The following is a 27,212-nucleotide window of genomic DNA, read 5'->3' on the forward strand; positions in this document are numbered from 1 at the left end:
CGGCCGGGCCGGCCTGCGGGGCGCTCGCCAACCTGTGCCGGGAGCCCGCCGGGGCGCGCCGGGTGCTGCGAGGCCTCCTGGAGCGCGGCTGCGGGCTGGAGCCGCTGCTGCGGCCGCTGGGCGAGCCCCGGCCGCCGGCGGAGCTCGGGCCGCTGCTCTGCAACCTCAGCCAGGTGCCCGAGGGCCGCGGAGCCCTCCTGGACCGCTCCCGGTGCGGCGGGGGGCGGAGGGGCGGGGGGGAGCGGCGGGGCCCGGCGCTGGCTGACCCCGCGCCCCCGCAGGTGCTCGGTGCAGCGGCTGCTGCCCTTCACGCGGTACCGGGACTCGGCCGCCCACCGGCGGGGCATCGTGGGCGCGCTGCGGAACTGCTGCTTCGAGCACGGTGAGGGCACCACGGGCACGGCGCTGCCACGGGCACGGCGCTGCCACGGCCCGCGGCTCCCGTCTGCTGCGAGCCAGGGGCTGGCAGGGACCACGCTGGCCTCAGGAGCAGCCGCGGAGCACATCTGCAGCACGCTGACCCGTCAGAGGGGGCCGGGGCGGCCACGGGGGTGCCCGGGGCTGGGGCAGCTCTGCCGTGGCTGAGGGCTGGGGGTGCTGGGCCTGGGCAGGAGGAGGCTCCGGGGGACCTCCCGCAGGCTGCCCGTGCCCGAGGGGGCTGCAGGAGAGCCGGGGGGGTCCCTTTGTGGGGCTGCGGGGATGGGGGTGAACTAGGGGGTGGCACCCTGCCCGTGATGGGGTGGAATCAAATGGTCTTTAAGGTCCCTTCCGACCCAAGCCTTTCTACGACTCTGTGACAGGACAGGGGCGATGACTTTAAGCTAAAAGAGGGAGGTTGAAGTAGACAGAAGGAAGAAATCTTCGTCGCAGGGCGCCAGGCTGCCCGGAGGAGCTGGGGCCCAGCCCTGGCAGCGTTAAAGTCAGGCTGGACGGGGCTGGGGGCAGCCTGAAGGGCTGGGAGATGTCCCCTGGGGATGGGTGGGCATCAGTGAGCTGCTGAGCGATTTCACTGCCTAGTTTTTCGTCCCTTCTTTTACCTATTGAGCTGTGTCTTGGCCCACAAGTTCTTTTCCCGCTCTGATTCTACCCCATCCTGCTGGGGGCTGAGCCGTTGGCCGGGGGCAGCCCCGCTGGGGCCGGGCTGGATGCCCTGCGCTGGCCGCCCCTTAACGCCCGGCTGTTCCTAGAGTACCACGAGTGGCTGCTGGGCGACGAGGTCGACATCCTGCCCTTCCTGCTGCTGCCTCTGGCGGGCCCTGAGGAGTTCCCTGAGGACGAGATGGAAAGTAAGCGGGGGTCGGGGCGGGAGGTGGGCTGGGAGCAGGGGGCCGCCGGCCGCGCACCCCCCTGAGGCTGCCTCTCCCCCAGGGCTGCCCGTGGACCTGCAGTACCTGCCACCGGACAAGCAGCGGGAGGAAGAGCCCGACATCCGCAAGATGCTGCTGGAAGCCGTCATGCTGGTGGGTGCCTCTTGTGCCCGCCGTGGCGGGGCTGAGGACAGGAGCCGCGTGCGGGCTCTGCTGGGAGTGGAACGGAGGCGTCGAGCCCCAGCACGCTGCCTCCTGCAGCAGCCCCCCCGCAGAGCCCCGTGCCCGCTCTCCTGGCCGCGCTTGTAGCCCGCTCCCTGCCCACGCCGCGGCCTCGTTTCCTCGGCAGCTCACGGCCACCAAGGCCGGCCGGCACACCGTCAGGGAGAAGGGCACCTACCTGGTCCTGCGGGAGCTGCACCGCTGGGAGCGGGAGCCCGACGTGCTGGCTGCCTGCGAGAAGCTCATTCAGGTGGGGACGGGGACCTGACGCACCTCTTCTGGAGGTGCCGGAGGGTCCTGGGCTGCCGTGGGGAGGGCGCTGGGGGTCCTGCAGGCTGCAGCACCTCCCCGACCTTCGTTAAAGGTGCTGATCGGGGACGAGCCCGGCCCGGGGATGGAGAACCTGCTGGAGGTGAGCATCCCCGAGGAGGTGGAGCAGCAGCTGCAGCGCCTGGACCGGGAGGAGGAGGAGCGGTGGCAGCGGGAGCAGGAGGAGCGGCGCGAGGTGCAGGAGCAGCACCAGGACCCGTCGCGGTGACAGGGACGCTGTGCTCGGCTCCTCCATGCGGACAGGACCCTCCAGGACCGCAGCCCCCCTGGGACCCTCCAGGACCGCAGCCCCCCCGGGGGCACCCCAGGACCGCAGCCCCCTGCTGCTGGGGAGGGGGTGTCGGGGTGCTGCAGGCCGGGCTCCCCCTGTGCCAGGCACCCCGTGCAGCTCGGCGGGGAGCCGGGCAGGGCCCCCCTGTAAAATAAAGAGGTCAATGAAGAGGTGTCCGGCCGTGCCCCCCCCCCACCTCCTGCCCCTGTCCTCGGGGCTGATCCTCGTCCCCCCCGGACCCACCGCCACGTGCCCCGCTCGCACGTGTCCCCGCCCGCCGCTCACGTGACCGCCTCGGGGGCGGGGCCGGGCGGCTCGCCCTCCCCTATAGGTGCGCGGCACCGCCCTGGTCACACGCGACCGCAGCCGTCACGTGCGGGGCGGGAGGGGGCGGGGCCTCGACGGGGGCGGGGCCAAGCATCCGGAAACGGCGCCGGTGGCCGAGCGGCCCGGGCAGGTCCAGACCGGGGGCCGGTGCGGCGGTGAGCGGGGGGGGAGGAGAACACGGGGGGAGCCCGGCCCGGCCCGGCCCGGCCCGGCCCGGCCCGGCTGTTCCGGGACCGGGGTTCGGCAGCCCCTGGGGGGGTCTCGCTCGGCGGGTAGGGGACCTGGGGGGGGTGCAACGCCCGGTGCCCGGTGGGAACGGGCGGCTGAGAGGGGTCGGTCCCGGTCCTGCCCCGGTGCCCCTCCAGCCCCCGGGACCTCGCAGCGGGGCTCGGCCCCTCCGGTTCCGTGGCTCGGCACGAGGGGGGGCGGTGTGGGGGGGGGAGTCCCGGGGGCTCGCTGGGTGCCCGTCCCGGTGTCGCGGTGCCCGCCCCGCTGTCGCGATACCTGTCCCGGTGTCACGGGGTGCCCGTCCCGGTGCGGCGGTGCCCGCCCCGCTGCCGCGCCGCCCGCCCCGCCCGCTTGACGCCCGTCCCGTTCCCGTTCGCAGGGCGCGGAGCCGAGCCCCGGCCCCCTCTCGGGACGCGGCGGGGCCCATGGCCAACGGGGCCGCGCCGCCCGCCCGCGTTTCGGAAGCAGAAGCCGGGCCGGGGGCCGCCCGCCCGCCGGGGGCCGCCCGCCCGCCTGCCCCTCGGCTCCTCGGGCCGCCGCCGACCGCGGGCGGCCCGCCCCGGGCCGGAGAAAGCGGCTGCCGGTAACCATAGGGTCCGCGGGGGGAGCCGGCGCGGACACGGAGCGAGCCGCGAGCTGCCTGCGGCCGCTGGGCGAGCTGAGGACGCGCAGCATGATGGAGTCCCGCATCAAGCGTGAGTACGGCCCGCCGGGAGCCTCACCGGGCCCCCCTGCTCCGGGCCCTCGGGGAGCCTCACCGGGAGGCTGAGCCCCCCACTGCCCCCCCAGCGCCCGGCGCTGCCCCCCTGGCCCGGCCCGAGCCCCGCGGGGGCCGCACGGAGCCGCTCGGCGCGCGGCGCTTCCCTGCCCCAGAAGCTGCTCTCGGGCCTCGTCTCTGCTGGGATTGCACAAGCCGGAGTCGTCTTCAGGGCTTCCAGCGGGCGTGAAGCCTCGTGCGCTTCCGAAATTAATCCCGGCCGGCTTTGAAATGAGTCCCGCTTTTATTGATGCAATAAAGAATTTCCCAGTTTAATTAACCCACGGGGGAGGACTGGGAGCAGGATTACCCTCAGCACCGGGTCACGTCGGCTTCAACGTGACCGCGAGGCTGGGGGCAAGCGCTGCAGTCCCCTGACGCAGGCGAGGTGTCGGGGGCACCGCTGTCCTCCTGGCACCGCACTTGGTGGCAGTCCCCGGAGCCCCCCGGCGCCGGCAGCCTCGTGGGTGCCTGCCGGTGGGAGACCCCTCGCCTGCTCCGGACGCCGGTTCCCCACGCACAAGGGAGCCGTCGGGCAGAGGACCCGGTGCCGTGGGGTGGGCAGGGGGCTGCGCACCTCTCCTTGCCCTGGGCACCATCCGGAGGTGGCACTGGTGGGAGCCGTGGCCTGCCTGGGCTGCGACGGGCTCCAAGCAGAGCGTTTGTAGGCTGCCTGCTCTCAGAGTAATTAGCCTTATTATGACAACGGCTCCAATGAGAAATGCCCTGCTCTACAATAACAATTAGCCTCTGCCTGGTGCGTGCTAACGAGCAGCCCCGGTCTGTAGTCACAGAAGTGACATAAAGCCGTTGTGGGTCCCGCCTGGGGTCAGCCCGAGGCCCTCGGTGCACCCGGGCAGCGCCGATGCTGAGCCTGCCCCCGGTGCTGCCCAGCCCGGTTCCAAACCTCCGGTGTAATAAATCCCTTCTCCTCCGTGCCCCAGCAAGAAGCCCTGCCGCCAAGCGCACCTTGCTCGGGGGCTGGTGCAGCACAGCAGGGTCTGCAGCAAAAGCTTGGTTCTTTTTCACGCCTGGCTTGGGAGAGGAGAGTGGGTGAGCCCTCGGGGTGTGGGGCAGCTTCCAGCTAAAGGTCCTGGGAGGAGAGCCCAGAAGGGAGGGTTTGGCTCACGGGGTGAGAAGCAAAAGGTCTGGTGGAGCTCAGTTTAGCTGTGGGAGGAAGGAAGAAAACGCAGGGGGCTGCAGCTCTCCTTTTGCTGCTCCCGATGCCCAGGAGATGTTCGGTGAAGGTCAAAACTTTGCAACTCGCCTGTCTTGCTCAGGGCTTGCCACGACGTTGATGGATGCCACGACAGATAAGGACCCGCTGGTCCAGGAGCAGATCTACAACGCTCTGTGCTACCTGGGGGAGTCTGAGCCGGAGGAGATCCTCCACTCCTGCGACGAGTACCTGCGGCAGCATGACAAGGTGCGTCCTGGGGGCTCGGGGACGGTGGCTCTGCCCGCGTGGGGGGAGATGCCCGGGGGGATCTGGGCTCGGGTAGTGGTGGGCCGCGTGGCTGCAGCCTCCGGTGCAAGGTGCTGGGGTGGTGCAGGTGAAGAAGCAGCGGTAACACGCGGTTGTGGGCGAGAAATGGAGTGAAGCTGGCTGAGAAAATACTTGTCAGTCCCTTGCCGGGGGTGAGAGGTGCGGCACTGGGGCACGCGGCGCTTGGCTCAGCCCGGGCAGCCGCGGTGCCTGTGCTCGCTGGGCTCACCGGCCGCTCGGTGCCTCGCAGCTGGCCTATCCTCACCGCGTCATCATCCTGAAGGCGATGGAAACCGTGGTGAAGAACAACATTGCCAGCTTGGACAAAAGCACGGCGAAGGTGGTCATCTTCCTGGCGTCTAATGAAATGACCAAGTCAAAGGTACGGCGCGAGGGCTGCGGCTCCTCCGGCCGTCGCGCTTGGCCGGGCCCCTTCTCCCCAGGGGGGCTTGGGCATGGTCTGCGGGGAGCGGGGCATGGCCCACGTTCCTCTCTTTGGGGAGAGGTGGGATGCTTGGGCTGACAGGTTATTTCCTAGCGCTGTGCACGTAACAGCCAAATAGAGCTTGGGTGCTGAGAAGCACCTGGACGGCACGCAGGGATGGGTGCAGAAAGGAGGCAGCGCCTCGGGGGGCTGCAGGTTGGCCAGGGGGGAAGATCGCATCCGAGTCCTGAACCTCTCCTGGGGCTCCCCGCAGCACGTGGGGTGGGCACGAAGCGTGGTGTCAGGGAAGCAGAAGCCCCGTTCGGGGGGAGGCCGCGGTGCCTGACGCGCCGTGCCTCCGTCCTGCCCGCAGGAGGTGATCCGGGACTGGCAGCAGGCGGCCAGCAGCGTGCTGGTCGCGGTCGGGCAGCGCTTCATCAACAAGGTGATGGAGGAGGTGCTCACCAAGTTCCAGCCGGGCATCCTGCCGCACTACTTCATCGTGCAGACCTTCGCCAACCTCTCGGTGTCGAACGGTGAGCTGAGCGCCCACCGGCTGTGGGTCGGTGTTGGGAGGCACGGCGGGCGTTGGGTGCTCTGGGCTGGGTGACCCACACCGGGTCCCAGATAGCTCCAAGGAGCGGCGCTGTGCAAGCCAGCGTGCTTGGGAGCAAAGCAAACTTCTCACTTGCCTTTATCCCACGGCTGCTTTTCCTGGGGTGCTGCTGGGACCCCCCCAGTGCCGAGCTGGCAGCGGGGTGCCTGGCACGTTCCTGGCAGAGCGGAGGGGCCCGGGCCTGGCAGGAGCACGGTGAACGTGGAAACCCAGCGCAGCCTTTGCAGCTCAGCCCAATCTCTAAACCAGCGGCTGCTCAAAAGCAGGGGGTCCTGGGGCTACGTCCCTGCTCCTCGCCCAAGTCCCATCCCAAAGGACGCGGGGATGCTTCTGCTTGCCTGATCTCCCAGGCTGGGCTCTTGTCTCCGTCCATCCTTTAAAGACCAGGTTTAAAACCAACGTTTCTTGGGTGGAACTTTTCACTGGCTGCAGAAAGATTCACTGACGATGCAGAGGGCAGCAACAAGCAGGGCTTGGCGTGCACCCCCTTGACCTCTGCTGGGAGAGGCTGAGAACTGGAGGGGTTTGTAGGGCCAGCTCCCACCAGGGCTGCCGGCACCTCGTGGGGCGAAGCGCGGCCGCCTGTGGCTGGCGGTGAGGGTCTGGCTGCGGCGCTTCCCCGGTGCCCGTCAGCCTCGCTCGGTCTGCGCCCTGCTGCGGTTCGGGTACCTGCGAGGTGCTGTGGCTGCTGCAAGGCTCTTTGCTCCTTCCCGCAGTGTTCGGGATGGTGCCTTTCCTCAACTCCATCCTCGGGACGATGCTGCCGATGCTGGGGATGGCAAAGCAGGACCACATGAAGTCGGTCTTCTGCTACGGTAAGCTTTTCCGACGCGTTCTGAGGCTGCAGGGATTTCAGGTGTGTTAGGGGAGACCTTTTGCCTTTACGGGAAGAGGAGGGACTGTGGCCAGGGGCAGGGGAGCTGGGTAGGGCGGAGGGTTCCTGAATGTGCTGGAGCAGGTCTCTGGGCAGCTCCGGGAGTGGTGGGAGCCATCAGCTCCAGGTCACTGGGGTCTGGCAGAACCTCTCCTCCACCCCTTGCTGCTCCCCATCGCTCCCACTTCACCGCCCGGCGAGCAGAGGTGCCCTTTGCTGTCCCCTCTAGCAAGGAGCACGTGGATACTGCAGAGCCCAGTGCAGATCGAGGCTGCCCGTGGGGTGAGAAGGAAGGACGGGCGTGCTGCTCGAGACCTGGCTACAGACCAGGCAGCTCCTTTATTAGAGCCACAGCCCCGGCAACCTGCAGCAGCGTGAGCGTTAGCCCTGGCAGAACATGCGAGGAGGCCGCAATGTGCCCGGCCAGCTCCTGCTCAAGTCACTCCTGTAATTCTCCGAAGCAGCTTCGGGATGGGATGATTTCTGGGGGGCCGGGAGGGGGTCGCAGGCTCCTCTCCTGTCCTCCTCCTCCAGCCCTGGGCTTGTCGAAGGCCGCTGCTCGTGCAGCAGGACGTGACCCAGAGGCACCAGCACGTCCACGGCCGATGACCAGCCCCTTTGGCTGTCCCTCGGTCCCTGGAGAGCTGCTCCACCTTCGCCTGGAGCCGCTGGGGCCTCGCAGGAGGCTCCCGGTTGAGTCGCTTGTGTCTGAGCTGTCCCCGGGGCAGGGCGGCGCGTGGCCCCCAGCAGCTCGGTCCCAGGAAACTGGGTGTGAAATTCATGAAGTCGCAGCCTTACAATGGCAACGGGGGATGATCCCGGGGACTTGCAGTTTTCTTTCCATGGCCAGGCAAAAACAAAAGGTGGAGGAGTCCTGGTTCAAGGGCTCCCACGGGGGCCGTGGGAGAGGCGGGAGCGCGCTGCTGGTGCAGGAGCGCTTATCTCTCGCTGATACTCGTGTCCCAGCCTGGGAACGCTGATGTGTTTCTGGGATCAGTGCGAGGCTGGGAGCCTCCCAGGCAGCGCTGGGAGCTGTGGGGAGGGACGTACGGCTGTGCTCAGCGCACGGCGAGGTCTGTCGGGGCCGTCACTGGGACTCGCTGCCGGCCGGCGGCTGGCTCACGCCTCGGGGAAGGTCGTAGCGCTTCGACCTTCAGAGCTCTCGCTGGGGTTTGTTTGGATCCAGGCAAGGAACGCGACTCCCAAACTGTTCCTGCGTGCTCAGGAAGCCCGGGCCGAGGCTGGGCCATCTCTGTGACTGCTCCGTGTGTACCTGGGTGGTTCAGGAGCTGCTCGGCTGGAGCCCAGCCCGGTGGACATTGTGCCACGTGTGCTGTGCCCAGGGGTCTGCGTTGTGTTCTTGGATTTAGCAGGGCATTTGATGGTTTCCCACAGCGTTCCCCTGGGGACAGGGGCTGCTCCTGGCTCAGAGCAGTGTCCCGTTTGATGGTAAGAACCTGGCTGGGTGGTGACAGAAGGGCCGAGGCCAATGGAGCTCGGTCCACCCGGGGGTCTGTGGGCGCTGGCGTTCCCCGGGGCTCTGCAGCGGGCCGGTTGTGTTCAGCGTCTCTGTCAGCGATACTGGTGAGAGGGTTGGGTGCACCCTCGGTAAGTTATCAGACACCCAGTTGAGTGGGATTGTTGATTTGCTTGGGAAGAAGAAGGCTCTGAAGAGGGATCTGGACAAGCTAGATTGATGGGCCGCATCCGCGTGGGTGGCATTCAACAAGGCTAAATGCCGTGAGCTGTACTTGGGTCATAACAACCCCATGCAGCGAGATAGGCCTGGGGAGAAGTGTCTGGAAAAGGCCCTGGGGGTGCTGTTCGACAGCCAGCTGAATGGGAGCTGGCAGTGTGTGCAGGTGGCCAAGAAAGCCAATGCCAGCCTGGCCTGCATCACAATTAGTGTGGCCAGCAGGACAAGGGAAGTGACAGCCCTCAGTACTCAGCTCTGGTGAGACAGCACCCAAAATACTGTGTTTGGTTTTGGGCCCCCTCAGTACTTTAAGACATTGAGTTGCTCAAGTGTGTGCAGAAAAGAGCAACGAAGCTGGTGAAGGGACTGGGAAACAAGAGGTGGGGAGCAGCTGGGGGGCCTGGGGCTGTTTGGTCTGGAGGAGGCTGAGGGGAGACCTCACCGCTCCCCAAACCGCCTGCAAGGAGGCTGCAGCGAGGAGGGGCCGGGCTCTTCTCGTGGGTGACAAGTGAGAGGCCGCGAGGCAACGGCCTCGAGTTGTGCCAGGGGAGGCACCGAGAGTCAGACCCAGGAGGAATTCCTGGGACCGGCTGCCCGGGGGTGCTGGGGTCCCCGTCCTCTGGGGGTATCTCGGGGACGTGTGGGCGTCCTCCTGCAGCAGCCCCGTCGCTGCTGCCCCGTGGCCTTGTGGCTTTGTCCACCCTTGGGAAGCGCTCGAAGCCCTCGGCTGGTCTCCCAAAACACCCAAATTCCCACCCAAATGGGGCCAGGGGTGCACCAGACCAAAGGACAGGTCTGGAGCCTGATCTGGGCTGGTTGCGGGGGCGGAGAGGTGGGTTTGGGGACAGATCCTCGCAGTGCCACGCTGCAGGAGCTGGGGCTGGGGCTGGGGACGACTCCTGGGCGATGGCTTTGGCTAGAAATGCGTGCTTTTGTCCTGACAAACTTCTTGTAGGTGCTTTAGGAGAGCTTAACTGAATTGAGGGTGTTTTGACGTGGGCAAAGAGAATGAGTGTAAATGGGGTCTAGTCGGGGGGCTAGATTCCTTTCCCTGCTCCAGAAAGGTGCTGGGTGCGATGGGGGCGAGCTGGGGATGTGCCTGGCCCCTTCCCAGGTGAGGATGGGTGGGAATTCGGGGCCTCTGCCCGAGGAGCAGCCCAAATCCCTGAGTCCTGCAGGCAGCGTCAGACCCTTCTGCCGCCGGTCCCTGCACCACGGGGGTGTCCCCCAGCCCCCCCTCATCCTCCTGGGCTGCGGGGAGGCTGCGGGGGGCTTCTGGCCCCTGCTGAGGCCGGAGAGGTGCCGGCCCCTTGCAGCAGGCAGGTCTGCTGCCGGCAGCGTTCGTTCCTCGGGTGGCCGAGCCACAGCGAGGGGGGGAAGGCTGCTGGCGGAAGCGCTGTGGCTGCGATACGAGGCTGCGGCGTGACTCAGCGCCTCCGGCCAAGAAAACGTCTGCGAGGAGGGGGCAGGGGGCTGCCGGGGGGGGCTGTATGTGCCCCCCTGCCCTGTGAGCACGGTGCTCGGCCGCGGCGTGGGCAGGAGGCGGCTCTGGTCTCGGGGGCTGCCTCTCCTCTTCTCCCCTTCCTCCTGTGGGATCCCGTTCCTCCCTGGGGAGCAGTGGTGTGGGCGCGCTGAGCGTGTGATCGCTGCAGGCGGTGCGCCCGCAAGTCATCCAGCGCCCCCGGGGCCCTGCTGACCTCCGTGTCCTGGCGTGGCCGCTGCCATCCTGCGGGCACGAGGCTCGGCCATGCACCGGGCTCCTGCACCCGGGGGGGCACAGGTCGGGCTCTGAGCGGCTCTGAGCTCCTCGGCCCGGTCCCGCTGGGACTCGCAGCCAGCCGCCTGCTCCCTTCAGCCCCCCGCCCTGCCGTCATCTCGCCGCAGGAGACCTCGAGGCCGCGAGTCACGAGGCCGCTTCCTCACCCAGCTGGTGCGGGGCCAGCGGGTGCAGGAGGTGAGGCCGTGTCCGGGGGAGGCTCGGTCCCGCAGGCGTCCCAAGGGGGCAGGAGCTGCCCCAGCGCAGGGCTGGGGACCCCCCGCAGGATCCGTCCTCCTCCAGCAGGAGAGGGGACAAGGAGCTCCGGGACGTGGCTGTGGGCAGCTCGCTGTGGGGGCCCTGCCAGGCAGGGCTGGGCCAGAGGAGCTCCAGAGGTGCCTCCAGCCTGGGCCCGATCCTTCTCCAAAGCAGCCAGCACTCAGCTGCGGGTTAATTCCCAGAGTCAAACTCCCCCGGGGTGTTTCCAGCCCTCGGTGCTGCCAGCTGAGACCTGCTCCCGGTGATCCCCCGGCGAGCCCGGCAAAGCTGTGGGGAGCTCAAACGGCTTCCCCCGGGGGGAGATGGAAGGTGGGGGTCCCCTTCAGTCAGGGGGCTCTATGCAGCCCAGCCTGGCTGGAGGCAGGACGCGTGCCTTTGCTCCGACACGCTCTGAGCGCTGCTGGATCAGCAAGGGGAAGAACAACCTGTGCTCACACGCAGCGGGCGCTGGCCTGGGGCTGGAGGGACGAGTCGAGCGAGGCGTGCTGGCCTGCCTCGGGCTGCTTGGGCTGCTTGCCACGCTGCTCGGCCGCCTGCTGGCTGACAGGCACGCGGGAACAGCCCACGCGGCACGTCCAGGCTCCCACGGTCAGAGGGAGCTGACCCCCGGCAGGGGCTGTGTCAGTCGTGGCCGGGGAGCAGAAAGCCACCCGTGGCTGCTGGCCAGCTTCCCTCGTAGCCAGGGCGCCTCTCGGAAAGCCTGCAGGCTGTCGGGGGGGGGTCCCGGTGCATGTGCTGTCCCTTGAGAGGCTGCCCAGTCCGACAGCACTCGGCCATCTGCGGGAGCTAAAACAAACCCCCCCCTTGTACGTGTGGAAAGCCTGAGCACGAGCTGCCTTGTAGCCCTGCAGCACTTCAGTGAAAGCATCCAGGAGTACTTGGCCAACTTGGACAAGGCGCCGGACCCCACGGTCAGGAAGGACACCTTCTCAAACGAGATCTTCAGCGCGTACGAAGTGCTCTTCAACAGCTGGCTGCAGCACCGCGAGGCCAAGGTGCGGCCGTGGGGGGGGGGAGGGCCCAGCGGGACCCCGCTCCGCTCATCTGCGGTCCCCCCAGAGCAGCGGGGCTGTGCTTTGGCAGCCTGGCTGCTCAGGGTTCAGGCCGCGCTAATTAACGCTTGGTCTCCCCCTGCAGCTGAGGCTGGCGGTGGTGGAGGCCGTGGGACCCATGAGCTACCTGATGCCCAGTGAAAAGCTGGAGGAGCAGCTCCCGAAGCTCATCCCGGGCATCCTCGCCCTCTACAAGAAGCACGCCGAGGCCTTCTACATATCCAAGGTGAGCAGCCTGGGGCGCCGGTGCTGGCCGAGGCCCCATCCCCGACGCTGTCCTCGTGGCTCGGGGATGCTGGCAGCGCGCCGTGCCGTCGGGCAGCGTGGCCAGCTCTCGGTGCGTGCAGGAGGTGCCGGGCAGGGGCTCTGCCTGTCCCCGAGAGCCGTGCGCTGTCACAAGGGCAAGCAGCAGCAGGATGGCCTGAGCCCTTGTCTCGCTGACGCTGGGCTGCATCTGCCTCTCTCTGTGCACGGCTCCTGCTCCCTGCATCGCCGTCCGTCCTGCTACCGAGCCCTGGCTTCACGGGGCCGTCCAGGGCACGGAGTGGGCTGCAGCCACCTCTGCTGCCAGCTCCTGGCACCGCTTGGCTCTCGCCTGCACCCTCACGTGGAGCTGTGGCTCGCAGCCTGGGGCCTGGTGTGCGTCTCCCTGGTCCCCTGCAGCGGCACCGGGGCAGGGGCAGCTCCTGGGGGCTCCCGTGCCGTGCCCCGGGGGAGATGCCTCGCGCCGCTCACCGCGGTGGGCTGGGGATCGTCGCTCCCACCACTGCTCCCTGCCCTTGGGCTGCGCGTGCTGGCACGGCTCGTGGACCCCCACCTCCTGCCATCCTCCTCCGGGGGCGAGCCCTTTCCTGGCGCTGACGGCAGCATGGTCTCTGCGCAGAGCCTCTGCCAGATCCTGGAAGCTTCCGTCAACATCGGCAGCCGCAGCCTGGACGTGCAGCTGGACGCGCTGCTGGGCACCCTGCACCCCCAGGTAGGGGTTCCCTGGGGGCGGAGGGGTGGGACGGGAAGCCCCTGGAGCGGGGCAGTGCTGCTCCTGTGCTCGGTCGCGGGGCGCGAGGCGTGCGGCTCGCCCAGCCCTGGTCCTGCTCCCGCCGGCCTCTGCCTCTCCTCCGGGCAGGAGCTGGCAGCCCGCGAGCTCGTGTGTTGGCCGTGTTGGTGTGGCACGAGCGGCCGGGTTCTCTCTGAGGTTCAGCTCTGGCTGCACGGTCACGAGAAGAGTAAAAACAAATACCTCGGGACCAGCTGACCTCTTAAACAGCTCGCTCCTGGTGAACGCACCGGGCACCAGCTGGCCGTGGGGCAGCACTCGGGGACCTCTTCTAGGGCTGCCGAGCCTGGGCTCCTCCGCTGCCCTCCCGCTGCAGGGATGCGAGGTCTGTCGTACCACGAAGCTCCTAGAATCGCACTTCCAGGGCTCGAAACAAAGCTAGCCCTTGTTTTTAATGCTCAACTGACTTGGAACCGTGGAAGTGTCCAGCAGGGAGAGGCTGTCCCTTAAACGTGCGTGTTGGCAGAGTGATGCGGAACCACCAGCGTGGTACCGGTGCTGCTTTTAGGAGCTGCCCCTCGGTAGCTGGTGTGGAGGAGGCTGAGAGGGGCTCTGCGTCCTGGGCTTCGGGACGTGGCTGGCCTTAGCAAAGCAGCTCCGGCTCAGCTGCAGCCTGAAGCGTCCTTTTGGCAGGCCGGAGCGAGCAGATGCGTGCTGTCCTCACTGCACCGTTAGGGTGAGGTGCCCGCGTTATTTTAATAGCACCCAGACAGGTTGGCTCGTTCCGAAGGAGCTTCAGAGGCAGCAGCCAGCTGGGCAGCGGGACACCTTTAAATAGCAGAGGACATCAAGTTCCAAGTACCTCGGGGAGGGCTTGACCCGCTCTGGGCGCACCCGGAGCTGGTGCTCAGCAGGCAGAAAGCTCCGCTCTGTGCTCCCGTGCCGCGGGATGTTCTCATAGCCACCTCTGCTCATCCCAAATCCTGGCTGTGCCAGTGCCCAGCACGGGTCTGCTGTCCCGGGCATCCCACCCGCTCCACGTAACGCCCCTGACACGTCTGCTTCTCCCGCAGATCTGTGCTCCTGCCGACCCGTCCGTCCCCCTGACCGTTAAAAACCACACCGAGGTTCTTCGCTGCTTCACTGTCCTCGGTAAGGGCTGCTGCGGCGTGCCTGTCCCAGAGCCTGCCGCCCCTCCGGGAGGTGTGGGCGCGCTGTGACCTGGCTGCAGGTTTTCCTGGCCCTTCTGTGCTCCTCTCCAAGGATGCACCGTGGCTGCTGGTTTTCCTGCCCGTTTCGTGCCCCTCTCCAAGGGTTTTGATGTGGTGCACGGAGGGTTTTGTTCCCCCGGGTCTGGGCAAGCTTGGGGAAGTTCCTGGATTCTTCTTGGCCACGCAGGGAGATGGAAGGGAGGGGGGGGTGGTTTCTGTCCTGACTGCAGCCCCTGCATCAGGCTTGCAGCAGGCAGCAGCTCTGTGTGTCCAGAGCACACCGCTCGCTGGAGCTCTTTGAGGAGGCACACAGGGCCAGCTCAGCTCCCTCCGGAGTTCGCTGCTGCCCTGTCCCCTTGCAGGGACCTTTCCAAAGAGCCTGGTTCAGTTTCAGACCTTCCTTCAGAACCTCTCGATCTTCATCAGGGCCTCTTCAGCAGCCAGACACCAGCGTGCTGTGCCCGTGGGTCGGAGCCGAGGGACAGCAGAGGCAGTTTGCTGCTTCTCTGTCCTCGCTGCTGACCCTCATGACAGCACAGGGCACAGCACAGGGCACAGCACAGGGCACAGCACACAGTCCTTCCACATTGCTGCAGGCGCTCAGAGCGCACGGAGCCCCCAAGGCTGGGCTGAGCAGACGTGGGCTGACCCACAGCTTGCTGTTCCCTCTGGGGCACGGAGCTCCGTGGCTGGAGCTGCCCCCAGCTCGCCAAAACGTCCCCGTGCAGGGTGACGGCGGCACGGACAGGCGTGCAAACACCGGAGGAAGCTCGGTGGTGTGGCAGGCTGCTGCTGGGTCACGCCTGGGTGATGTCCTGCGGGGCTCGGAGCCAGGCAGCCTGTGCTGTGGCCACCGTAGCTCTTAGGCTCGCAGCTAAGATCCGCAGCTTGCCCCGTCTCCGAGCCCATCCTTCCCCAGCCGCGCCGCTCCAAAGCCCACGAGCGTTGCTCCAATTTCGGCAGCTGCAGACTGGTTTTATTTTTAACGATCAAAATGTTTTGACAGGCGGGGCAGCACTTGTTGGAAGCATAATTTAAACTCCCTCGGCATGCTGGAGCGTGCAGGCGCTGTGCTGGAGGCACCCCAGAACGTAAAGTCTGGGCGTGAAGAGCAGGCTGGGCCGTTTATCGGGCCCATGGGGTGGCACGGCCGCTTCCCCAGGGCCCCAGCCAGCTGGGATGGCAGCAGTGGTGCTTTCTGAACCACACAGGGCTTGGTGCAGCAGGCGTGCAGCCCCCGTGGCGCGTCGGGGTGCAGGGCAGGGCGCTCCTCGGGGCTGTGGTGCTGCACCCCGAGTCCCCCGGCTGCGCCACCCCGGGGTGCAGCACACCGGCGACAGCCGCTCTGTCCTCCTGCAGCCTGCTCCTTCCCTGACCGCGTGCTGGCCTTCCTCCTCCCGAAGCTGGAGAGCAGCAACGAGAGGACGCGCGTGGGGACGCTGCTCATCATGAGGCAGATCATCAACAGCGCCCGTGAGTGCCGCGGGGGCAGAGGGGTGCGGAGCTGTGCCCTTCCTCCTGCCCCCCGCCTCGTTCCCTGGCTGCAGACTGATGGGCAGGGGGCACAGGAGCCTGTCCCTGGCCGCAGGGCTGTGGGGAGGAGGAGGAGGAGGAGGAGGATGCCATCCTGGTGGCCCAGCCGGCTGGGAAGGGACAGGGGGATGCTGGGCACCAAGGGTTCCTGGCAGCACCAGCCTCAGAGACTCTTTTCTTCTTTTTGCAGCCTCCCAGATGGAGATTAAAAAGCCCTTTATTCTTTCCTCTATGAAACTCCCCCTGCAGGACAGCAATGACAAGGTAAGCAGTCTGCTCCTCGCCGTGTGCCTCAGGGGCTGAGGTGTTCCCAGGGCCCTGCCTCTGCCAGCCCAGCCGTCCCCAGCCGCCTCCGCTTGCTCACCCGTCCCCTGGCCGGGTTTTCATCAGGTTTCACCGCATGCCCAGCGTGTGCCCTCCCAGCAAACAGCATGTCCCAACCGGCTTTCTGTCTGCCCTGTGCAGAGAGCGCATCTGAGCCACGCCGCTCCCTTCCTGGCGGGGACGTCACCGCCGTGAGCGTGGCGGTGCCTGGAGCACCCCGGGGAACCAAACCCAGCCCCTGTGGCCGTGGGGCACTCCACGCCTGAGCCTTGCTTTGGGACTGCTCGCAGCCCAGCGTGTGGCCGTGGGCTCCCGTCCCCGTGGCGAGCTGCAGGCCCCGACCCCGCTGCGGTGCGCGGGGGCTGTGCAGGACCCGCGGCCGCGTTCCCTGCTGCCGGTGGGAGGAAAGCGCGGGGCGGCTGCGACGGGGACCCTGCAGCAGGCAGAGCCCCCACCACAGCCTCTCTCCTCCCGTCCCCACGCCGGTGCCGTTGCTCTGCCCGCGCAGGTGAAGCGCGCCGTGGTGCAGGTGATCAGCGCCATGGCTCACCACGGCTACCTGGAGCAGCCCGGCGGCGAGGCGATGCTGGAGTACCTGGTCCGCCAGTGCGCGCTGCCCTCGGAGGCGGTAGGGGTCCTGCACGCTGTGGGGTGGGCTGCAGGGGCTCCGCAGCTCCTCCGGGCTGTGCAGGCAGAGCTGCAGCGCCCGCTGGACAGGCTGAGCCAGCGGGCTGCTGGGTTTGCCTGGCACGATGTCCTGGGGGTCTGAGGGATGTGTTCGAGGCGCTCTGAGCAGCGCCCGTGCGCTTCCCCGCTCCCCCAGCAGCCCAAAAAGCAGCCACCAGACGCCGATGACTTGACGAGCGACAGCGTCCAGAGCATCAGCGTCAACACGCTCTTCCTGCTCAGCACGACCGTTGACCGGATGAACAACGTGAGTCTGCGCGGGCGTCTCCGCCACTGGGGCGCTCGGTGGAGAGCCCCGCGCGTCCCGCACAGCCCGTGTGACGCGCGGGATGCCCCGTCTGCCTGCCAGGGGGGGCTGTCACAGCCCCCTAACGCCGTAGGAGCTTCCTGCCACCGTCCCCTCCCCTCTGGATGCAGGGCGGAGGCTTGCATGGGGAAGCTGCCCCCAGAAAGCTGTGCTCGCAGGGGGTGCCCCGCGAGCTCCTCTAGGGCTGGAGCAAGGCAGCAGCGCTGGTAGTGGTGCTCCAGTGCTGCCAGAGCTGAGCACTCGCCTCTCTCCCTGCCTGAAGGAGAGCGGTGGCTGGAGGGATGCAGACTTTGCCCCCCAGCACAGGGGCTTGGCCCCGCTGTCCCCTGTTCCTCTCCCTCCACACCCCGTGCTCTGCGTCCCGCAGCCGGGCTCTCCGCGGGTGCCCCGCACCGGCAGGCTACGGCAGTGCCGTGCTCCCCCCTCCAGGTGCTGTGGCCGTACCTGCTGGAGTTTGTGACCCCGATACAGTTCACCAACGCCCTCACCCCCCTCTGCAAGAGCCTCATGTACTTGGCCGTGAAGAAGCAAGAGGAGGGGGAGAACGCGTCCCTCCTCCGTTACGACCTGAACGGTTGGTACCAGCTTACCCCCTCTGGACGTGCAAGCTTGGGACACGCCTGCGCACGGGAGAGGTGCCAGTCTGCCCAGCTTCTGATGCTTTTTGCCTTCCGTTTGTAGGAAATCTTCCCTCGCCCTACGCTCTGACGACACGACTGCTGGTGAGCGGCCTGCAGGCAGAGCTCTTCCTCTTTCCTTGCTGGCACACCCGAGAAAGTGCCCCCCTCACGGCTAAGGGCAGGAGCTTGTCCCCCTCAGAGAGGCAGGCGAACGCTGCGGGGAGAGGTGTCCGGACCCACGTCCTCCAGGGTCTGGTGCAGCCCTGTCCCCCAGGCTGTGACATCTCGGGCTCCCCTTGGACAGCCCGGGAGCGGGGCGTGTTGCAGCGCGCGTCTCACGCCGCTGTTAGAGGGCTCTGCAGAACTCCTCAGCCCCTGCAGGTGTGAGAAACGCGTGCTTCCCTTCGCCCACGGAAGGGCGCAGGGTTTGGAGGGAGGCTCTCCCCTGACAGCGCTCCGGTTACCGACTGCCGGAGCGGAAGGGGGGAGCTGTGGTTTTGTTGAGGTGTAGAGCTCAATCGCCTTCCAGCGCTGCGTTCCTGCGTTTCGTTCCCTGCTACCCGCACCTTGGCGTTGCCACTGACGCTTTGCTCTCCCCCCAGGTCGTATCTTCACAGCCGTACGCAGGAGACTGCCGGGGGGCGGCTGCCCTGCGCCTGCTGAGCGTGCTGCAGTACAGCGTCCACCCCGCGCTGGAGCAGCTCTGGAGCAAGAGGGTCCCTTCCCTGGTGGAGCACATCGAAGGTAGGATGGGGCAGCTGCCTGGTGCTCTGCTGCGCTCGGCTTCTTCTGGGCTTCTGCCGGGGTCTGCTGCCAGACAGGAGTGGGGCAGGGTGCTGCCCACGTGCTGTGGGACTCGGTGTACTGAAGCTCCTTGGAGCGGCGTTCCCTATTTTAATAGGGATGTTCATCACCCTGGTGCCACCACGAGTCCCTGTCTCAGGTTGTGAGCCCCTTTGTGGCACGTGCAGGACAGAAGTGGCTGTGGGGTCCCCGCAGCACGGGCAGAGCTGGCTGCCCTGCCACGTGGTGCTCAGCAAGGGTGAGAAATGAGGGTAAAAATGTGCTTTCTCCTAGAGAACACCGAGAAGCGCCTGTGCCAGAAGGAGTGGGAAGAGAAGCTGCTCCTGGTAAGGGTTTCTGTGCTGCTGGAGGCGACGGGGAGCTGGGAGGGCGACTTGGAGCCAGCCCCGTCCCCCTGCAGCCTGCCCAGGCTGCGTGCACGGCACAGCAGCAGCCGGAGCCGGGGGTTTGCCCTCGCTCACCCGGACCCTGGTGGCAGGGTTGTCACCGCTGCTGGGTCCTGTCCCTTCAGTAGCAGAGATGCAGGTTAGCGGAGCGTGCCTCGCAGTTCTGCAGGGAAAGCTAAAAATGAGCTTTCAGGCTTGCTGGTGGGTCAGAGAACACCAGTCCCAGGTGTGTCTCCCCACTTAATTGGAGAGCCTCAGAAATAGGGCATGGAGAAGCAATTAAACCCGGGCACGGCTCGTCCTGCTCCTTGGAAGGTGGCAGCGTGACCTGGGTGCAGTTCTTGGAGGAGATGCGGCTGGGAGGAGAAGGGCACGTTTCTGGGCTGGGGGCACGTCCAGCACAGACTCGCCGCGTGTCGCTGCCCTGCCCTCACCCCTCTGGGCTGACCAGAAGCGGGCCGGGGCCGGTGCCTGCGGTGACGGCGCGTTCGCCTCCAGTTCCTGCAGGAGACGCTGGCGGCCGTTTCGGACAACGCTTGGGTTTGCCACTTCGTCACGGAGATGTGCAGGCAGCTCAACAGCTACAACGGCTTCCCGCTGGAGAAGGTGACGGTGCAGGGGCTCCAGGGGCCGGCAGGGACCGTCCTCACCGGGGTGCTGCAGCGTGCTGCCACGGGCAGGGCTGTTCCGGCACGCGATGCTCCCCAAAGCATTGTTCTGCTGCCACCTCGGTGCTGGGAGGGAAGAGGAACTGAGGGAGGTCAGCGAGGCAGCCGGGCAGGCTTGGAACCCAAACTTGTCCTGTCTCCAGTTCTGTGCCCCCTGCTGCTAAGGGCTCGTTCTGACGCCCTCCTGATGTCAGGCTGGGTTCAGAGCAGCGGTGGGCTGGGCACTGCTCTGTGGGGGGACGTCTGTGCTGTCCCAGCCCTGGTGTCACCCGCTGTCCCAGCTCCGTATGGCCGAGCTCTGCCCTGTACCCAGGGCACGAGGCTGCAGGGGGCTGCAAGGAGCAACCTTGGTGTGACCGAGCTCAGTCCTCCTCCAGGGGCTTCGTGGTCTGTAACTGCCTCTTGCTCCCCCAGAACTTCCTCTATAAATGCATCGGGACGGCGCTTGGGGCGTGCACGAGCAAAGACCTGGTACAAAAGCAGCTCCAGGAGCTCCTGGAGACAGCCAGATACCACGAGGAGGCAGAAAGGGAGGTGAGAGGAGTTGTGCCAGGAGCACAGCCTGGGCATGCTGAGCTCTCCCGTCCCCTCCTGGCCTGGGCTTGCACCTCCTGGGGGTGGCTCCAGGGCACGGCCGCAGCCCCTGCGGAAACGGGCAGAGAAACGGGGGGAGGCAGCCTGCAGCTGCCTGCTGCCAAAAGGGTTCTTTGGCTCCTGCTGCCTCCCTGGGATGGGGCTTGCTTGGCCCTGCGGGTTCGGGGACGTCAACCTGCACCTCGGGAAAGGCCAGGAGGTGCTGGCCTGGCTGCCTGGCCTGGCCTGTGGGGCCAGATGGGCCGAGCAGCGGCCGTTAAATGAGCTGGATCGGAAGGGTCCCATCTTGTGTCTGGGTGTGCAAACCCAGCGGGGCCCCTCGGGTGGAGCTCTTGCTCCTTGTTTCTGCAGCATGGCTCTGCAGGGGAGGGACGCAGCTCGTCCTGCCCCTCCTGGCTCCAGCCCAACGAGCCGGGGGCTGCAGCAGGGCTCCTGCCCCTTCCAGAGCCGCTCCGGGTGGCGAAGGCTCCCGCAGCTCTTGGCTGCCCAGGGCAGCCCGGTGCCATCCCCGTCCCTCCGTGCTGTGCTCTGCAGAGCCCTGCCCCTACGCTCACCGCAGGCGTGCTGCTGTCACTGCTGTCACTGCTGTCACTGCTGGTGATGCCGCTCTGCCTTTCCTGGGCAGGCTCCAGCTCGGTCACCTGCCTGCATGCGATCTGCAGCGTTCCCTTTGCTCAGCTCAGCCCCTCCTGCTGCCTGAAGGCTCCGGGCACCGCTCTGAGGCTGTCCCGGTGCCATGGCCCAGCAGTGCTGGCCGGCCCCGTGCTCCCTCTGCCTCCGTGTGCTCCCCAGCCGGGGTCCCACGCTTGGCGGCCGGGGCCACCGCACGGCGCTGCCCTGCTCGAGCTCCCACCGCCGAGCACGGCCCCGCCACGCAGCTGCCTCCAAGTGCAGCCCAAACACGAGCTAATGGAGCCTGGCTTCGCTCCAGTTTACACAGCTCTGTCGAGGGCTGCTCTTGAATAAAATGTTTATGGAGTTTCGGCCCGGCTTGCCAGACCTCCTGGAGGCCGTGGCAGAGCGGCAGGACCTGCCGAGCCCTGCTTGACCGGGCCCCTGCCTCCCGCGGAGGGGTCGCATCTGCCCGCTGGAGCACGTCGCATCTCCTGCCCCTGCGGCTCAGGCCCCGGCAGCAGAAGCTCCTCGAGCCGCCTCCCAGCTGGGTCGCCCAGCGTTACCGGCCCCGCGTCCCCTGGAGATGCGTCCCTGCCCCGGGAGAGGGGAGCGCTGGCTGCCAGGGCTGCGCTCAGCTGGGCACGGCTCAGATGTTTGGAATTAAACCAATAAACGGGCTCTTTTCAAGTGTCAGTTGGGGCTGGTGAATTAATAGCTTTCTGCTAATGTGTTTTCTCCGCTTCCTCCAGGGACTCGCTTCCTGCTTTGGGATATGTGCAATAAATCACCTGGAGGAAACCCTGGCCAAGCTGGAGGATTTTGTTAGGTCTGATGTCTTCAAGAAATCTGTGGGACTGTTCAGTATCTTCAAGGTAAGGGAGCCAAAGTGCCCCCCCGTGACAGCCTGCAGCGAAAGGGAAGTGCAGGTACAGTGTGTGCTGGAGCTGTGCTCTGGAAAGGAGTTAATTTCCTGCCTCGGTGCGTTCGGCACGGGGCTGGAATGCGCTCTGCCCCTCCAGAGAGGGCTCTTGGCACTGGGGGCTGCTTGGCTCTGGCTCCAGGCTCTCAGCTCCGTGCTCCTGCAGGCTCGGGTCCCAGGGGAGCTGCTGGCTCGCTGGGTGGGCTCGGGTGAGCTGCAGCTTGGCTTCTGCATTCGTCAGGGCACCCTGGTGCGGTGAGGGGGTGCCGACAGGTCAGCGGGCAGCGATCCCACGGGGCTCCCGCAGCCGTGGGTTCCCCCGGGGATGGGAGCATCGATGCCCCGAGCGTGGGCAGCACGAGCCTTTCCTCGGACTTTCTGTCCTGGTGACCACCTTAATTCCCAGACTCTGAGCCTGGGTGTTTGAGGGGTGGGATTAGCACCGCGTGGGCACGGAGGAGACCTTGGCCCTCCACGGAAAGATGGCCAGAGCCTGGCGGCCAGAGCCCTGCTCCTGGAGCAGGGGGAGGCTGCTGAGAACGGCTCCGTGGGGACGGGGTGCGTGAAGCCTTTCGGCTGTGGTGGTTAATGGGGCAGCGAGCGCGGCTTCCTAGCACGACAGCTTAACAGCAGGTCAGCAAAATAACCTGGCCAGTATGGGGTGCGAGTACCTTCCCTGCAGGGCTGCAGTGATTAATGCTGGATGGCAAATGGGAACTCTGTGCCTCGGGCAGAGACGTGCTGTGAGCACAGCTCGCGCGCACACCTGATGCTCCGGCAGGGCTCTGGGAGGCACAGCCACCAGCAGGATGGGGAGCAGAAGTCTGAAACCACTGAAGGGGGTCCCTGGCTTCCAGGGGTACCTTCAGCTGATGGGCAGACCCCCAGGAGCCACCCCGACAGAGCTGGGGAGAGCTGGCCCTGGGCTCCCTGGCAATTAACTCGCTCATCCGCTGTAACAGGACCGCAGCGACAACGAAGTGGAGAAAATAAAGAGCACCCTGATCCTGTGCTACGGGTTTGTGGCTGTTCACGCTCCCAAGGAGCTGGTGCTGTCCCGGATCGAAGCAGACATCCTGAAGAACATCTTCCAGTACTTTAACACCAAGGTAAGCCGTCGGGGTGCCCCGTGCTCCCCGGACAGGGCTGGGGCAGGCAGGCTGCTCTGGGTGCTCTGCCCCAACAGTCCCGCAGGGACCCGCGGCCAGCCCTGGGAGCAGGTCCTCTACCACAGCGTCTGCTCACTCGGGCATTGCCCATGTCTTGTTTTTCAGGTTCTGGGAATAAAGGTAGAAACCAAGGTACAGTGTGAGGCATTAAATCTGAACTCCTCTCTGCTCTTTCCTGCTGTCTCTGCCTGCCTCTTGCTCTGGGCTCCCCTCAAAAGCAGCCCCACGCTGCGCTCACAGCAGTGGTGCCCTGCCCCTGGGGACCTGGGACAGCCCCGGGAGCTGCTGCTCCTCACCCGGGGCTCCACGGGCAGGTCCCTGCTGCTGGAGCCATTGCCTGGAAGTGCCAAAACGCACAGCAGAGGGAAAGCAAAAATGCCTTTCTGGCAGGACAGGAGGAGTAGGTGACAGTGTGTCGCTGCAGGGGTGAGAAGCTGAGCTGCCCAAAGGCTGCACCTGCAGCTGCGTGTGGCCGAGCTCACGCACTCTCTGCAGAACCCGAGCCCGTGCCATGCAGCCCGTCCTGCCCCGGCCCTTCCCGGAGCACTTTGGCACACAGGGATGTGCTCATGCAGGATCTCTGCCTGCACCACGGGAGCTCCTTTGGGGCCGGGTTCAGGGTCTGTGCCTGCAGCCGTGGGCAGCGGGGCTGTGCCCAGGGCGCTCCTGGCTCTGTGGGAGTGGTGCGCGGCCCCCTGCCCACGGCCAGGGCAGCCCCCGCCTCCCCCTGCACGCGCTGTGCCGGGGACGCTTGGGGACTGCAGAGACCCAGCTGCAGCCCGCAGCTCAGTGAAAATTCCCTGAACTCATTTTCCTGCTTCCCCCCCGGAACAATCATTCAATCAATCAATCAGATATTAAAACGCAGATCGCTGTCCTGGGGGGAGCGGGGGGCTGTGTTTTTATACGTGCATTTCTGTATTTTAAAGGCTGAACAACAAAAATGGCATTTGTCAAGTTGAAGTTAAGCTGTCAGGCCACAGGCTCCTTCTCCGGGCTCCACTAATGCGTTTTCCTTCTGGGCTCCTGCTGGCACTAACAGCCCCTGCTGTCTCTCTGCCCCCGCGCGCCGGGGATGCTGCGGCTCGGCCCCCGCCTGCTGGGCTCAGCTGGGCACGGGGCGCCGAGGGCTGGAACGAGGGGAGCGCCTTTAATTGGGGCGAGGGGCCCTGCCTCAGCTCGTGCACGTCCAGGAGCATAAAGAGGCCTTAATAGCCATTATCCCATTTCCTGGCTCCCAAGGCAGGCTGCCCGCCCCCTGGCCCCCCTGGTGCTCTCCGGAGGCCGTTAATCCCGCAGACAGGCCCCGGCCGGGCGGGAGCTGGCGGTGCTGGTGGGCAGGCAGCGTGACCGGCGGTCCCCTGCTCCACGGGTCACGGCCCGCGAGGCTTCCCGGGGGGACCCGGGGCCTGGATGCCCAGGATGGGCACCGCTTCCTTCGGGACAAAGAGCAGCGCAGGAGGGCTGTGGGGCGCAGGGCTTCGCCTCCCAGAGGTGCCTGTAGGGTTTGTGTGCTCAGGGTGCTGCTGCACCAGGGAGGGGTAGACCCTGGGGCACCGTCCCCTTCCCCACGCTGCCCGGGCGCAGGCTGCTGGTGCCTGGTGAGCCTGAGACTGGGGGGCACCCGTCTACTCCCTGGTCACTCAGAGCCTGTGATGGGGACAAGGTGCAGGGGGGACCGAGCCCACGTGCTGGTAGCTGCACAGAGCAGGCTGTCGTGCCCAGCCTGGGCACTGGTTTTCTTGGGGGGCTGCTGGCGCTGGGTGGGCTGACGAGCTGGGGCTGTGCAGGGAGCCCGGCCTTTGCTTCTCACCCTGCCTTCTGTGCTCAGGACCTGACCTTGAAGCTGTGCCTCATCCGGAGCATCTGCATGATCAGCCAAGCCATCTACAACGGCGGGAAGTGCGGGGACTTCGTCTTCTCCCGCAAAGCCGAGCTCGTGGCCCAGATGGTGGTGAGAGCAAACGCTGCCCGTGTGGCTCTGGGCAGGCTGGGCGCGGGGCCAGCGCTCGCCGCGGAGCTTGGCACCCGTCCAGGGCAGGCAGGGGGCGGATGCGACCGTCCCCTTGGTCTGTTCCAGGAGTTCATCAAAGCAGAACCGCTGGATGCCATGCGGACGCCAGTTCGCCAGCGGGCGATGGTCACCTGCACTTACCTGGTGTATCCTTCCTCTGGGGGAAGCCGGGGCTGCGCTCCCCCGCAGAGCCTCGCCCCACGCTCCCGTTTGCCCCGTGGGCCCGCTGGCAGAGCACCCGGCGCGGTCAGGCTCAGCAGCCAGGCTCGCGCGGCCGCCAGCTCGCCGCCCTTGGGCTGGGTTCTGCTGGGCTCTGCAGTGAACGTGCTGCAGAGCAGAGCCAAGGGCAGCGCGCGCTCCGTTGCGCAAAGCTGACTTCTGCGCCGCGGTTAAAAATACTTGAAGGCGTCACAGCCCTGACACAGATACCGAGAGCGCCCTGCCTGCCTCTGCCTGAACCTGGTGCCAGCGAGCACGGAGCTGGGTCAGCAGGAATTCACGTTAAAATCCCCGCTGCTGCCTTGTCCCCAAGATAAAAGCCCGCTGCAATGCTCGGTGCCCCTTCCTTAACCCGCGGAGCAGCGTGCTGGAGCCGCACCTCAGCGACCCCGACCGCACGGAGCTCATCGACACCTGCCTCGCCGGCGTGCTCGCCCTGCCGCCGGAGCCCGGGCAGGAGAGGGACGGCAGCGGCGGCGATGCCCCGCACAAGGAGGTGCGGGCTGGGCAGGGGGAGCTGCCCTGGTGCCATGGAGCTGGCGTGGCACAGCGGGGTGACGCGGCTTTGTCTGCTCCGAGCGCTGCCCCCAGCCGCCTTCGCGGCCCTGTGCCCCCCCGTCTGGCTGCCCGAGCACCTCCCCGGCTGCAGCCCGGCCGTGGGAAAGGCTGCTTTCAATTCAGCTGGGCACCTCGGGGGAAGCGAGCTGCCCCATTTCCTCTGCTCAGTTATCTCCTGAAAAGGCCTGGCCCTTCTGCGCACTGATAGCAAGTGAGAAAATATGTGCTTATCAGCAAGTCCAAATGCTGCTAATAAGAGCATGAACTCCCTCGAGGAAAAAAATCAAATGATCCTGGAAACCCTGCAGGGTAGAAGGGGCCTTTACATAACCAGCTTTTGAAAGGCTGCAGCTGCTTCTCAGTTGTGGTTGAGTGCTTAATGAATGAAAATAACATGCTGCTAATGAAGTTGTTGCAGCTGCCGGGTGGCGTTGAGCAGCCCCTGCTCTGCAGGATCGCCTGCTGCTACCGCGGCTCCTCCAAGGTGAGCTCTGCGGAGCAGGAGCTGGGCTCTGGCCGTCCCCTGCTCGTGTTTGCAGGCACCTGGCTTAAACGTTGGCGTTAATAATCCCTTTGTCCTTCCCCTCCACCCTGCGAAGCTTTGTAGTTTTTATTTTTTTGGAGTTTGTCCCAAAATAAGTCCCGGAAGGAAACTATAAGCGTCTTCAAAGGGCTCATTCAGCCTGGGCTTGCTGGAATTTATCCCCAGGTGGGAGAAGGACCAAATTCCCTTCTGGAAAGTGTGCTCTGAAGCATCTGTGCTGGTGGGCTCCGCTCTGGCTAGGTGCTGGCACATGGTGCTGATTGCAGCCACGTGGTGCTAACCCTTCCTATGTGCCCCAGTGCTTCCAGTTAAGGCGGCTTTGTCAGACTGGGCACCAGTCCCTGCTGCCTGTTCCCTAACCCAGAGGTGGCCGCACCTTGGCGCCCAGCGCCTGGCAGAGGATGCTCCCTCCTCGCGTGCCCAGCCTGGCTCTCTGGGATGGGGTGCGGGGCTCAGGAAGCCCATAATCAGCCTTTCCTCCCTAGATGCTGTATGGTGACACCCTCAGCGCCCTCAAGGACCTGCTGAAGAGCCTCCTGCAGAGGAACCTGACCCCCCACGGGCTGCAGGACATGTTCGCGGTAGGTGCAGCCTGCAGTGGGCACTTTGTGTGACACGAGTCCACCAGCCCCCGTCCTCTAGGTGCTGGGCACACAGCACGGGTGGCCGTGCTGCAAGATGTCTCGGCCGTGCAATGCAGAGCTCCTGCTCTCCTTCCTGATGCCTTTCCCCGCAGCACTTAGGGCCCTGGATCAAGTCTAACAAGGAGCAGGAGCGCCAGCGCGCAGTCGAGGTCAGCGCTGCCCTGCTGGACTTCTACCTGGGCAAACTGAACGTCAGCGTAAGTGGACGCGGTGCTCGAACATCCGCCTTCCCGCTGCCGTCGGGCGCGGGTCCCTCCTGGGGTGGCACCAGGAGGGTCCTGGGGTGGGCGCTGGGCTTCGCTGCACCCGCTGGCGGCCGCCCCGCGCTCCCCCTCACCAGCATGGCCACGGTTGTCTCCCCGCAGACCGTCGTCCCCTTCTACAACCTCGGCGTGCTGATCGCGCTCTTCTCCCCGCGCTGCTCCGACTCCCTGGCCAGCGTTCGCCAGCACGCGGTCGACTGCGTCTACTGCCTGCTGTACATCCAGCTGTGCTACGAAGGTGGGCGCGGGCAGGGGCTGCGGACCCCGTCCTCCGAGGGGGGGACCTGCCAGTGCTGACTGCTGCTGGGGGGCCGGCAGCGGGGCTGGGGGGAGCATGGGTGAAGGACTCGTGTTTGTCCGGGTGTCGAAAGCGCTCGCAAATGCTGGAGCGCAGCTGGAGCAGGGTGCTGAGCCTGCCTCAGCCTGGCCTTCCTCCTCTCGCCGGGAGAGGTCAGTCCTCCCCTTGCGATGCTGCGAGCGCAGGCACGGAGGGGAAGCGGAGCCTGTGCGGTGC

General features: G+C 66.3%; 3 protein-coding genes across 10 annotated transcripts in view; 2 read left to right on the plus strand and 1 right to left on the minus strand.

Moving 5' to 3' along the window:
• The window catches only part of SHARPIN (SHANK associated RH domain interactor), a 20,499-nt gene extending 20,226 nt beyond the window's left edge, over window positions 1-273 (minus strand). Inside the window, exon 1 of the mRNA XM_035316694.1 lies at window positions 267-273. The gene's annotated coding sequence lies outside the window, so the exon portion shown is untranslated. The remainder of the gene's footprint in view (window positions 1-266) is intronic.
• HGH1 (HGH1 homolog) overlaps window positions 1-3,272 on the plus strand; it is a 15,527-nt gene extending 12,255 nt beyond the window's left edge. The window contains exons 2-6 of the mRNA XM_035317235.1: window positions 282-382; window positions 1,188-1,286; window positions 1,369-1,460; window positions 1,640-1,779; window positions 3,065-3,272. Of these exons, the coding sequence (XP_035173126.1) occupies window positions 282-382; window positions 1,188-1,286; window positions 1,369-1,460; window positions 1,640-1,779; window positions 3,065-3,272 (640 nt within the window). The remainder of the gene's footprint in view (window positions 1-281; window positions 383-1,187; window positions 1,287-1,368; window positions 1,461-1,639; window positions 1,780-3,064) is intronic.
• MROH1 (maestro heat like repeat family member 1) overlaps window positions 1-27,212 on the plus strand; it is a 58,825-nt gene that overhangs the window by 10,631 nt on the left and 20,982 nt on the right. For 3 of the 8 annotated variants that reach the window (XM_035316689.1, XM_035316685.1, XM_035316691.1), the window contains exons 2-30: window positions 2,594-2,604; window positions 3,322-3,380; window positions 4,723-4,868; window positions 5,179-5,310; window positions 5,726-5,888; window positions 6,685-6,783; window positions 11,417-11,568; window positions 11,711-11,851; window positions 12,509-12,601; window positions 13,693-13,771; window positions 15,190-15,303; window positions 15,554-15,627; window positions 16,196-16,315; window positions 16,511-16,621; window positions 17,111-17,255; window positions 17,363-17,403; window positions 17,904-18,045; window positions 18,379-18,431; window positions 18,990-19,097; window positions 19,574-19,693; window positions 21,118-21,240; window positions 22,250-22,396; window positions 22,562-22,588; window positions 24,288-24,410; window positions 24,537-24,616; window positions 25,053-25,185; window positions 26,277-26,372; window positions 26,528-26,632; window positions 26,801-26,936. In XM_035316689.1, coding sequence (XP_035172580.1) covers window positions 3,359-3,380; window positions 4,723-4,868; window positions 5,179-5,310; window positions 5,726-5,888; window positions 6,685-6,783; window positions 11,417-11,568; window positions 11,711-11,851; window positions 12,509-12,601; window positions 13,693-13,771; window positions 15,190-15,303; window positions 15,554-15,627; window positions 16,196-16,315; window positions 16,511-16,621; window positions 17,111-17,255; window positions 17,363-17,403; window positions 17,904-18,045; window positions 18,379-18,431; window positions 18,990-19,097; window positions 19,574-19,693; window positions 21,118-21,240; window positions 22,250-22,396; window positions 22,562-22,588; window positions 24,288-24,410; window positions 24,537-24,616; window positions 25,053-25,185; window positions 26,277-26,372; window positions 26,528-26,632; window positions 26,801-26,936 — 3,025 coding nt within the window. In that variant the 5' untranslated portion in view covers window positions 2,594-2,604; window positions 3,322-3,358. The remainder of the gene's footprint in view (window positions 1-2,593; window positions 2,605-3,321; window positions 3,381-4,722; window positions 4,869-5,178; window positions 5,311-5,725; window positions 5,889-6,684; window positions 6,784-11,416; window positions 11,569-11,710; window positions 11,852-12,508; window positions 12,602-13,692; window positions 13,772-15,189; window positions 15,304-15,553; window positions 15,628-16,195; window positions 16,316-16,510; window positions 16,622-17,110; window positions 17,256-17,362; window positions 17,404-17,903; window positions 18,046-18,378; window positions 18,432-18,989; window positions 19,098-19,573; window positions 19,694-21,117; window positions 21,241-22,249; window positions 22,397-22,561; window positions 22,589-24,287; window positions 24,411-24,536; window positions 24,617-25,052; window positions 25,186-26,276; window positions 26,373-26,527; window positions 26,633-26,800; window positions 26,937-27,212) is intronic. The other 5 variants (XM_035316690.1, XM_035316686.1, XM_035316692.1 and 2 more) reach the window with 3 other exon arrangements.

Source organism: Oxyura jamaicensis, chromosome 2 (genome assembly GCF_011077185.1).
Source record: "Oxyura jamaicensis isolate SHBP4307 breed ruddy duck chromosome 2, BPBGC_Ojam_1.0, whole genome shotgun sequence".
NCBI classification, from domain to species: domain Eukaryota; kingdom Metazoa; phylum Chordata; class Aves; order Anseriformes; family Anatidae; genus Oxyura; species Oxyura jamaicensis.